The 12,807-nt window shown below is 40.5% G+C and overlaps 1 protein-coding gene across 1 annotated transcript in view; it reads right to left on the reverse strand.

Annotated features, from left to right (window-relative positions):
* Positions 1-5,696, reverse strand: part of WAS (Wiskott-Aldrich syndrome) — a 17,197-nt gene extending 11,501 nt beyond the window's left edge. The window contains exons 1-2 of the mRNA XM_006902716.1: positions 5,535-5,696; positions 5,107-5,247 (exon numbers count right to left, since the gene is read on the reverse strand). Of these exons, the coding sequence (XP_006902778.1) occupies positions 5,107-5,247; positions 5,535-5,666 (273 nt within the window). The 5' untranslated portion in view covers positions 5,667-5,696. The remainder of the gene's footprint in view (positions 1-5,106; positions 5,248-5,534) is intronic.
* Positions 5,697-12,807: the final 7,111 nt, after the last annotated feature.

The following is a 12,807-nucleotide window of genomic DNA, read 5'->3' on the forward strand; positions in this document are numbered from 1 at the left end:
CTGTTAGGGAGCTCTCCAAAGTACTGAAGAGCAATGGTGTCTCTTTGGAGACTAAGGTGTGTCTGATACAGGCCATGGTCTTTGCTATCACTTGTTATACATCAGAGAGTTGGACAATGACTAAGGAGGATAGAAGGAGAACTGATGCCTTTGAGCTGTGGTGCTGGAGAAGAGTATTGAGGGTACCATGAACTGCCAGGAAAACAAACAGATTCATCCTGGAAAGGGTTAAATTGGGCTGCTCCTTGGAGGCAAGGGTTCTGTGGCTCCGTCCAACATACTTTGGACATGTTGTAAGGAGAGACAGGTCCTTGGAGAGGGACATCATGGGTGGAGGGACAGCACAGGAGGGGAAGGCCCTCTCTGAGGTAGATTGATTCAGTGACTGGGGTAATCGGGATGGGGATGTCAGAGACAGTGCAATTAGCACAGGACAGAGCAGAGTTTAGGGCTGTTGTACATAGGGTCACTATGAGTCGCAAGTGACTTGACGGCACATAACAACAACCAAACATTGGAACATAATGAAAAATTAATATTCAAACAAATATGAAAACCTAGAGGAAATAGACAAACACTTAGAAATTCACAACCTACCTAAACTGACACCAACTTAAATTGAACACATGAAGAGACCCATAAGAAAAAAATAAATTGAAAAGGTAATAAAACAACTTCCAACCAAAAGAAGTCCTGGACCAGATGCCTTGACAAGTGAATTTTGTCAAACATTCAGAGAAGAACTTTCACCAATTCTACATAAACTATTTCAGAAAATAGAAAAAGATGGAATTCTCCCAGACTCATTCTGTGAAGCAAACATATCCTTGATACTACAGCAACTCCCTTTCCTGATTAAAACACTCAACAAAATACGATTAGAGGGGAATTTCTTCAACATAATAAAAGTATATGTGCAAACCTGAGATCCAACATTGTTCTCAATGGAGAGAGATTAAAGGCATGCCCCTTGAGACCAGGAGCCAGGCAAGGATGCCCGTTATCACCTCTCCTATTTAATACTGTATCGGAAGTCTTAGTGATAGCAATAAGGCAAGAGAAGGAAATCAGAGGTTTCCAATTGGAAAGAGGAGGTAAAATTATCTCTCTATGCAGATGATATGACAGTATACTTAGAAAACCCAAAAGACTCAGCAAGAAAACTACTGGATATAGTTGACCAATTCAGTAAAGTGACAGGATACAAGATCATCATACAAAACTAAATTGGATTTCTATACGGTGACAAAGAGAATACAGAACTGGAGCTGAGAAAACAATACCCTTCACAATAGCTGATCAGAAGATTAAATACTTAGGAGTAAATCTAACCAGAAGCACAAAGGATCTATTCAAAGAAAATTACAAAACATTATTAAAAGAAACAAAAAGAGACCTGGAGAAGTAGAAGAATATCCCTTGCTCATGGATAGGAAGACTCAATGTTGTGAAAATGGCAATACTACCAAAGGCAATTTACATGTTCCATGCAATCCCAATACAAATACCAATTCCATTCTTCAATGAGATGGAAAAGGCAATCTCCAATTTAATTTGGAATGGAAAGTAGCCCAGAATAAGCAAAGCACTCCTTAAAAAGAGAAACAAGGTAGGAGACATCTCACTCCATGATTTAAAATCCTACTAAACTGCCATGGTGGTCAAGACAGCGTGGTACTGGTACAATGAGAGACACATAGATCAATGGAATAGAATTGAGAATCCAGAAATCAGTCCATCTCTCTATGGTCAACTGGTTTTTGACAAGGAGATAAAATCAGTTAAGTGGGTAAACTACTGCCTTTTTAACAAATGGTGCTGGGAAAATTGGAAAATTATCTGCAGAAAACTCAAGCAAGATCCACACCTCACTCCATACACAAAAACCAATTCAAAGTGGATTATGGACGTAGGACTAAAATCAAGGACTACAGACTTCATTAAAGAAAAGCTTGGATTAATCAGAACTGGCTTTGACAAGCACTGTGGCATTTGGACAAGAACAAACTGGGAGGAGGGTAAATGTTTATGAAAATTAATAAAATATAATTATAGGAAAAAAAAAGAAAAGCTTGGAAGAACTGTAGAAATCCTAATCCACAACGTAAGCAGTCTTCCAAGCATCCTGGAAAATCTACAACCAGGAGAGGATAAAATAGATTAATGGATGAAATATGTTTACGGCATTGAAGTCTATGGGGGAGAGAATAGTCTAAAAGTATTATATTTTAGGGCATTATTTTTATCGTAGGAGTATGCAATGAGGGTTGCAGAGTGGATTATATTTGGGGGTAGGGGGTGGGGTTTGGGGAGGTGCGGGGGGGGGATTGTGTACCAATGAGGGAGTTTTTCTTTTGCTTTTCAAGGAGAGGAGCAAATGGGGGCGGGAGGGGGGAGGGGTTTGTGCGGGGAGAAGGGTGCAACAATGAATGAATGGAATCCCAAAATCTCTGTAGATGTTCATTGAAATGAAAAATAAACAACCTAAATTTAAAAAAAAAATAGATTAATGGGACCTTCTAAGAATCAAATCCCTATGCACATCCAAAAAGTTCTCCAACAAGGTAAAAAAGGAAGGCACAGATTGGGGGGGGAAAATATTTGGTAATGTATAGACTGGAAGCAGGAGTGGCATCCACTTCCAAAATGGCTTGCCTTTAGAAACTCTATGTATGAATAGTGCTCAGGCCTTTTGTTCATAGGGTCGCTATGAGTCGTCTACGACTCGACAGCACCTAACAACAACAACAATGACATGTCAGACAAGGGACTTATATCTAGAATTTATAAAATACTCGAACACCACAACAAGAAAAAGGTAAATAACCCAATTACAAAATGGGCACAGGATATGAACAGACACTTCACCAAAGAAGACATTCGGATGACCAACAAACACATGAAGAAATGTTCAAAATCCTTAGCTCTAAGAGACATTCAAATCAAAACAGCTATGAGATATCATCTCATCCCAGCAAGAAAAGCAAAATTTAACAGAACAGCAAACATAAAATGCTGGCGAGGTTACAGAAAAACTGGAACCCTATTCACTGTTGGTGGGAGTGTAAAATGGTATAACCACTATGGAAGGCAGTATGGTGCTTTCTCAAAAAGCTGCAAATAGAAATACCATTTGACACAGCAATTTCACTACTGGGAATTTACCCTAAAGAAACTAGAACTCACACCCAAGCAGATATATATGATATATGTTTATTGTGGCTTTGTTTGCAATAGCAAAGAGCCGGAAACAACATAAATTCCCATCAACAAATGAATGCATAGAGAAGCTTTGGTGTATTCACCAATGGAATACTATGCAGCATTTGAAAAACAAGGAACTAATGAAATATACAAAATGGGTGACTCTGGAGGACATTATGCTGAGTGAAATATCTCAGTCACAAAAGGATAAATATTACATAGGGCCACTGTTGCAGAACAGAACTGACATGAGGTTGAGGGAAGACAGAGAAGGAGAGGATGAAAGATGTATACTGTATTGAAACAGATGAAGGAGAAAACTGTTTAAAAGGGATATATGATTGGGTATTAGTGTCATGACAGGAGTCCAGAATGAAGGCTGCCCAGTGGAGTGGACTTGGGAGGGATTGTATAACAATGAAATTGTTTTTCTTTTATTTTTCAAGGAGAAGAGTGAACTGGGGGAGAGGGAGTGGGCAGGGAGAAAAGTGCAGCAATGAATGAATCTAAACCCTAAGTCTCTGTAAACTTCTTTTAAAATTAATTTTTTTAAAAAGCTTTTCATTTTAAAAACTAAAAGTCATATGATTGATTACCCTAATGCAGAAAAAATGTCTTTGACAAAGAAGAAAACTCACTCCCATGCACGACTTAAACAATTTTCCCAATAACTAGCAATAGAAGGGAACTTTTCAACTGAAGGATGAAAGACTGAAAGTTCCTCCCCAACCTCCATCAGATCAGAAATAAGACAGAAATGTTCCCATTTGCCACTTAACATTGTACCAGAGAGTTTTGCTAATACAATCAGGAAAAAACAAGAAGATAGATTTTAGGGGTTTGTGGAACAGATTTAGATGTTAGATGTTAGGCAAATATCTTGGGTTCAAGAGTTGTTTTTTTTTCCTTTTCTTGTTGTATACCATCGAGTTGGATCAGACTGACAGAGGGAGAGATTGCCCCTCCTTCTCCAGAGGAGCACATCTGGTAGATTCAAACCCTGTGGCTTCAGGATGGCAGTGCAGTTTCTTGCCACTAGGCCACTAGAGCTCCCTTGATTTCAAGAGTTTTGATAATGGATATCTATTGTTATTATGCACTACTGAATTGGAACCAATTAGTAACTACCCTTCTGGCAGGTTTTCAAAGGCTGTAAATTGTGCAGAAGAAAACTGCCTATCTTCCTCCTTCAGAGCAGCTTCTGGATTCGAACCTCATGCCTTTGAGATTGCAGTGCAGCTTCTTACCACTAGGCCACCAGTGTTCCCCTAAAAGATATCTGTTGGTATGGTGGTGTTGTTAAGTGTCATCGTTGTTAAGTGTCATCAAGTACAAATCATAGAGACTCTATGAACAAGTGATCTGAACACTGTCCTATCCCACGCCATCTTCACAATCTCTGACACACTCAAGACCATTGCCACAGTCACTGAGAAGATATCTAGAAGCTCTAATTATAACCAGAACAGGATTAAGCTCAGCAATAAATAAAGCTAATTGTTTGGAGTCTGTAAAACAGAGTAGTAGGCTTAGGAAGCGGGCCAAATATAGTAAAACAGACAAATGCTAGAACTTGTATGAGAAAGAAATCTTCCAGAAAAAGAAAACGAAAATATTTTCCAGTAATAGAGAGCAATGGAAGTATCAAAGACAGAAAACTTTGAGACTCAGAAAAGCAAAACATTTCTGTCCAGGTTTCATTGTATATAGGTGTTTGGAGATCTTCATATGGGGGCTCAGAGTCAGATATTGTGATTTATAACCAATATTTGGGGTCTAGATGATGTTTTATTCTGGGGTTCAGAGATTCAGGATTTGGTTGGAGGTTTGGGGGCTATGGACACAGATCTGAGTTTGTAGGTTAAGAAGTGGTTTGTATGCTCAGTGAGGGTTGAGGATCACCTGGAGGCCATAGAGTCGGATGAAATAGGACTTCTGAGGGTTATCTTTCACGAAACACACAGCTCCACAATGCTCCTTGGTCCAGTGCTCAGCTCCAGGAGGCAACGCCAGGTACAGCTGAACAACTGTGGTAGCCAGTGTCTGGGAAGGAAAGAGCAGAGGCGAACAGAATCTAGTCAAGGTAGCCAGAGGGTCTTAGAGCCACACTTTGTCCTTCCTTTTCTGTGGCTTCCCTAGGCCCAGAGAAAAAGCAGCAAATAGAAGGAAGGTGAATAAAGCTCAAAATCATCCTGAAATTGGCAAATGGTGACCAGTGAATTCTAGGCAAGACTATGGAGAGAAAAAGGACAGGGAAAGGATAGAGAAGCTTAGTAGGGGTGGAGGTATTAAGACGATGACGAAAGAGAGAAAGAGGGTCCCCAGCTTACCCAGCATTTCCTTCCGAGCATCTCAAAGACTCTCTGGTTCTCACGGTCATGGAGGAGTGTGGAGGGTATGTTCTGTTGAACCCCTGAACCTCCGCGGCTCCCAGGCCTGCCTCCTGCAAGGGCCCCACTCATGGTGCTTTTTGCCCTTGTCTTCTCTGGCTAGGCTCTGGGTGCAGCAGGGTAAGAGGAACTTCCGCAGTGAGCAAGGAAACAGGAAATGTAAAAAGCCACAAGGGAAACAAGTCCTCCAGGGGCCCCACAGTAGGCCTGGCCTCTTCTTTCCTTGGACAGGCTTTGACTCTCCTTCCTCAGACCAGACTAGCTAGAGTCTTCCTCTATTTGACTGAATAGACTCATTTCACTTTAACCAGGCCACATCTTCCTCCTTTCTGACATCTGGGGCTTGCCTCCCTCTGACTAACTTAGGTGCTCCTCCCTCTAATTGGCTGGGGTCCCTAAGTCACCCTGATCCACCAATATGTTCTCCTGGTGAGTGCTAAGCTATCAGCAGCATTTCTGCAAAGCTTACTGGGGTGGGGAGAAGTTATGGGGGTGGATGGGTAGCCATCATCCTCTTCTAAAGGTTAAAGGCTTCCAGTGTTTAATATCTACAATGTTAAAACTTGTCCTTTTCATTATATAAATAACACCTGTGATCCCATGACCTAGCCTGAGAACCCGGATATTGCCAGCAATGCACACCTCTCTGGCTCACTTCCTCATTCCTTGCCCTCACCTCCACAACTGTACCCAAATTACTTTTGTTTTATCTCATTTTTTTTAAGAAAGGAATGTTGTAACATACATAAATGCCTAAAGAACAAATTGTCTACCTTTAATTACTATTGAACTTAGACTAATGGAATAAAATTGAGAACCCAGAAGTAAATCCAAAGTGCTTCTTTTTTTTTTTCTAAGTGCTTCTTTGAGGCAAGAATAATGGAACTTCATCTCACATACTTTGGATATGTTGTCAGGAGGAACCAATCTTTGAAGAAGGGCATCAGACTAGGTCAGGTGGAAGTTCAGAGAAAGAGAAGATCCTCAGTGAGATAGATTGACTTAGTGATATAACAATAGGCTTGAATATTTCAGACATCATAAAGAAAGTGCAGGATAGGGCAAGGTTCAAGCCTGTTGTTCCTAGGGTTGCTATGGGTAGTAGTTGATTTGACAGCACCTAACAGCAATAACAACAACAATATATGGCATAAATAGACTATCAAAGCTAACAAAAAAAATGCACATTCAGCAGAGGAAAACTAGACAATTGGGACCTTCTAAAAATTAAATCTTTATGTGCATTAAAAAATTTTTCCAAAAGAGCTAAAAGGATTTGGCAATGACATATCTGACAAAGCAATCATTTCTAAAATGTGTAGGCAACTCGAAAGTTTCCATAAGGAAAATGACAACAAAGTCACAAAATAGAAGAAAAGACATCTCACCATCTAAATGCAAACAATAAATGCCTCAAGATCATTTACTATTGTTGTTGTACAATATGTGGAGTCAGAACCAATCCAAAGCTGACCATCCAGTGGATTTTCAGAGGCAGTTAATTGCACAGGAGGAGACTGTCCATCTTTTTCCCATGGAGTAGCTAGTGTATCTGAATAACGTTCCTTTGCATTGGCAGCACAATTTCTTATCAATAAGAAATTCTTACCGGAGCTCCCTACTACAATCTATTGTTGTTGTATATCATAGAGTCAGAACTGACTCATTATATATCAAAAAGAAAAAAAATCGAAACAATATCACTAAAGAAAGGAAAGATAAAAAGAAGGGTAGAAGTGTTAATGGAAATGAAAACTATGGATGAGTGATGAAAGTGTGATTATATTGTAGATATTATAGCTTATGTTATAAAAGAAAATGTGTATGAATGATTGAATTTTAAAAAATCTATGTTTTGTAAACGTTTGCTCAAATCATAATAAAAACAAAAATAATTAAAAAGAAAAGAAATAAAATATATGTAATTCCCAGAGGCCTGCTCTTTTCTACTCAATTTTTTCTATTAAGTATTGGTGTCATATTTAGTGTAAGCTAAGCACTGTTCACAACTCAGCAAATAGTGATTCATTTAAATCCTCCTGTTAATGCAGTGGTTAAAAGTGTGGTGTTAAGGGTTTATTATTCAAAAAGGTTTCCCTAACCATTGAGTGACTTTGCCATGTGGATGGATGGTCAGGAATATGAGACTATGGTGTGTTAGCCAATCCACAAAGGGATTGGCTAGTCTTACCAATCCACAAGGAGATTGGCCAGTCTCACCATTAAAATGAATGAATCCAGCAGCAGAATTTGAGAAACTCACTACCAGCAAAGAAGTAAGAGAATACAGAATGTCCTTCGGGGTCAGAGATTCTTGCATCACCCAAACCAGGGCCTATAAGAGCAGCAGCCACAGCAGAGAACCAGAGACCTGACATGAGACAGAGCAGACCTTGAGACTGCTACACAATTGAACTAAAACTAAGAGCCTTTTCCCCGAATTTTATTGAATGACTGGCAGGAAGGGGCACACTAAGCTTTGTAACACTGGTCTAAAGCCACAAGTCTCAATCCTGAAGTGCCTGTAAATACATTTCGGCAGCTGTACTAATTGTACTTCTGCTACTAACCTGAACTATAGCCATATGACTTCTCTAATATGGATCTGTGTGGTCTGTGAGCTATTGCAATGGATCTTGGACCCAGTAAAGCAGTAAGATTGGTGTTGGGATGAGAAGAAAGAGGTGTGGGAGCATGAATAACATGTGACCTTAGAAACTGGTTTTGTGGTGTTGTTGACAGGGACAGTTCCCATTTGTGGAGTTGGTAAAGTTTAGATAGATAGATAGATAGATAGATAGATAGATAGATAGATAGATAGATAGATATAGATGATATACATATATACATACACACATATATATATACAAATATATGTTGTTGTTGTGTTGTTGTTGTGTGCCATCGAGTCGCTTGTGACTCATAGCGACCCTATGCACAAGAGCCCTAAACCCCGTTCTATCCTGTGCCAACCTCGCTGTCTCCGACACACTCATTTCCACCATCCCAATTACAGAATCGATCCATCTCATCGAGAGTCTTCCTCTCCTGTGCCGTTCCTCCATCCTCCCAAATATGATGTCCCTCTCCAAGGACCAATCCCTCCTTGCAACATGCCCAAAGTATGTCAGACGAAGCTGAAGCTTCTTGACTCCAAGGAGCATTCCAGCTTCACCCTCTCCAGGACAAACCTGTTTGTTCTCCTACCAGTCCATGGTATATTCAACACTCTTCTCCAGCACCACAGCTCAAAGGCATCAATTATCTTTCTATCATCCCTAGTCACTGTCCAACTATCCAATGCATAGTACATAATTGCTAAGACTATAGCCTGGATCAGGTGCACCTTAGTCTCCAGCCTAACACCGTTGCACTTCAGTGCTCTTGAGAGGTCCCTCACAGAGGACTTTCCCAATGCAATTCATCTCTTGATTTTCTTGCTGCTGTTACCAAGAGTGTTGACAGTGGAATCAAGTAAACGAAAACTGTTAACTATCTCAATCTCTTCACCATCCATACTGATGCTGCCAACTGGCCCAGTGGTGAGAATCTTTGTTTTCTTGATGTTGAGCTTCAAACCATATTGAAGACTGCAGTCCTTGACCTTCTGTAGCAAGCGCTTCAGGTCCTCCTCAGTTTCAGCAAGCAGGGTTGTGTCATCCACATAATGCAGGTTGTTGATGACTCTTCCACCAATCCTGATGCCACATTCCTCCTCATACAGTCCAGCATCTCCGATGATCTGTTCTGCATACAGATTGAAAAGGTATGAAGACAAAATACATCCCTGGTGAACTCCCCTCTTGATTTTGAACCACGTAGTGTCTCCTTGCTCTGTTCTGAAGACTGCCTCTTGGTCCAAGTATAGGTTCCGCATTAGCACAATCAAACGTTCTGGGATTCCCATTCTTCTCAGAGTCAGACATAGCTGCTTGTGATCCACACAGTCAAAAGCCTTTGATAGTCAGTGAAGCACAGATAGACATTCTTCTGTTATTCCTTGCTTTCTGCCAAGATCCATCTAACATTAGCTATAATATCCCTAGTACCATGACCTCTTCTAAATCCAGCCTGCACATCTGGCAGTTCTCTATTGGCATATTGTTCCAAATGTTTTTGGATAATTTTCAGCAGCATCTTGCTTGCATGTGATATTAATGATATTGTTCGATAATTTCTGCACTCTGTTGGGTCACCTTTCATTGGAATAGGAACAAATATCGATCTTTTCCAGTCAGTTGGCCAGCTGGCTGTCCTCCAGATTTCTTGGCACAACTTAGTAAGCACATCCAGGGCAGCGTCTGTTTGTTGAAATATGTCAATTTGTAGGCCGTCAACTCCTGGAGCCTTGTTTTTTGCCAATTCCTTCAGAGCAACTTGAACTTCCTCCTTCATCACCATAGGCTCTTGCTCATATGTTATTTCATTAAATTCTTCTATATCAGCCAATTCTTTCTGATACAGTGACTCTGTGTACTCCTTCCATCTTCTTTTGATACCTCCTGGATCATTTAACATTCTACCCAAAGTATCCTTAAGTATTGCCACCCATGGCTTGAATTTGTTTTTCAGCTTCTTCAACTTAAGAAACGCTGAGCAAGGTCGGCCCTTTTGATTTTCTGACTCCAGCTCTCTGCATATTCTATTATCTTGCTTTGTCGTCCCGATCTGCCTTTTGAAATTTTCTATTCAGCTCTTTGATTTCTTGGTTTCTTCCTTTGGCTTTGGCTTCTCAGTACTCTAATGCAATACTCAGAGTCTCATCTGACATCCATCTTGGTCTTTTCTTCTTTTTCAGCCTTTGTAATGATCTTTTGCATTCTTCATGGACAATTTTCTTGATATCCTCCCAGAGCTCATTTGGTCTACACTCATTGGTGCTCAAGGCCTCAAAACTGTTCCTGAGAATGTTTTGAAATTCGAGTGGGACAGACTTAAGGTCAAATTTTGTTTCCCGTGGACTTGATTTAATTTTCCTCAACTTTAGCTTAAACTTACATATGAGTAGTGGTGGTCTGTCTCACAATCAGTACCTGGCCTGGTTTTCACTGCTGTTATTGAGCTTCTCCACCGAGTCTTTCCACAAATGTAATCGATTTGATTCCTATGCATACCATCAGGTGAAATCCATGTGGATAGCCTGTGTTTATGTTTCTTATAAAAGGAATTTGCAGTGAACAAATCATTGAATGTGCAGAATTCCATCATTCTATCTCCAGCCTCATTTTCCCCACTGAGCCTGTGTTTTCCAGATCCTTCTTCCCTGTTCCCAACTTTTGCGTTCCAGTCACCCATTATTATCAATGCATCTTGATTGCATGTTTGATCAATTTCTGACTGCAAAAGTTGGTAGAAATCTTCCAATTCCTCCTCTTTGGCTCTAGCTGTTGATGCATATATTTGAATCATAGTGGTATTCACTGGACTTTCTTGTATACATATGGATATTATCCTGTCGCTCACCACATTGTATTTCAGGATGGATCTAGAAATTACTTTTTTAATTATGAATCCAACCCCATTTTTTCTCACTTTTTCATCCCCGGCATAGTAAATCATATGATCATCTGATTCACAATGTCCCATGCCAAGCCCTTCACACACACACACACACACACACACACACACACATTGATCTCTGGTGGCCTGGTGGCAAGATGCTGTGCTGAAATCTCCACGGGAGAAGGATGGGCAATCTCCTCATGTTCAATTAACTGCCTCTGAAAACCTGCCAGAGGATCAGCTATGAGTCAGTTCTGACTCAATGGTATACAACAACAACAATAACAACATATAATATTTAAATAAAGTGGTTAACGCTGTTACCAAAAATTCAGAGGTTTGAATTCATGAGCCAATGAACAGGATAAAGAGGAAGCAGCCTGTTTCTATAAAGATTATAATCTTGGAAATCCTATGGAGGAATTCTATTCTGTCCTACAAGATTGCTATGAACCGATGGCAATGGGTTTGGGTTTGGTAATAGGCTGGGGGATTCACATTGTTACCATCTCCATTTTGAAGATGAAGAAATTGAGGTTAAATGACTAACAATATCATCTTCCAGCTATCAACGGGTAGAACCCAGATTGCAAGCCATGCAGGTTTAATCTAATTTCCACATTCTTAATCACTGTGCTTACCCCCTTATCTCTCTCATGTATGCTTCTAACATGCAGTAGCAGTAGTCATTCCCTTTCACTGCTGTATGATATATTCTATTGTGTAGTACATTGTAGTCATCTTCTCTTATTAAAAGACATTAGGGTCATTTACGGGTTTTACTGTTAACAGCTAGACTACTGAACACATTTCTGATGCACATGGGTATGTCTGTCTTCCCAAGCTTATAGGCAATTGTCAGGGCATGGGGGAGTAGGGAGAAATCTGTAGGTTGTAGAGTTTGCGTATCTCTAAAGCTACCATAAGATGCTAGACTGTTTGCCCAAGTGAATGCTAGATCAGTTCAGTCCTATTCCTCCATGGCCTTCAATTTTCCCACCCATTAGGTAGGGATCATTAGGGATCAAGAAGGTCTTTGGCAGAGATACAGTAGTTTGATGAAACTAAGCAGGTCTGGTGGCTCTGGTGGCCTGGTCCATTAAGGGAGCTCTGGTGGCATAAACCATATGAAGGTGTGCTGCTAACCCAAAGGTTGTGTACCTCTTCTAGCAATTCAAAGGGGGAAAAAAGCAGTTCCAAGAGTCACATACAATCTCTTCCCATGTGATATTTTTTCCCAAAGATCTTAAATGATTTTATTTCCTTCACTATTTAAACCAATCATCAAATTTCACAGTGATTTTCTGGCTGGGGCAGAAGGAAGGAGAGAAGCAACCAGGTGTGTGGCCTCACTGGGGCAGCTGCAGCAGCACTGACTGCCTATGCGGCAGATAGTTGATGTTCCGAGAGCGAAAGAGCTAGTAAACAATGTTCTCTGCAGCCTCCAGCTTGTGCAGCTCAATCAGGTCATCACCCGCATTGAAAAGTGAGTTAACAATCAGCTCCACTACCTTGCAGTCACGCAGAAATGATGGCAGCCTTCTACTGCTTAGCCTTTTCCACCACAAATCTGGCCCTCTGCTGGAGGAAGAATGTCCCCTCACCCAATGGTCTAATCACAAAATCTCATACCCAAGTTAATTAACAGGCCCAAATTCCAAGCGAAATACCATCTTCCCTAGTCCTCCCTAAAACCCCTATAGAAAGAAAC

The sequence above is a fragment of the Elephantulus edwardii genome, unplaced genomic scaffold, assembly GCF_000299155.1.
Source record: "Elephantulus edwardii isolate Elephantulus edwardi_28Jun2011 unplaced genomic scaffold, EleEdw1.0 scaffold00441, whole genome shotgun sequence".
NCBI lineage: Eukaryota > Metazoa > Chordata > Mammalia > Macroscelidea > Macroscelididae > Elephantulus > Elephantulus edwardii.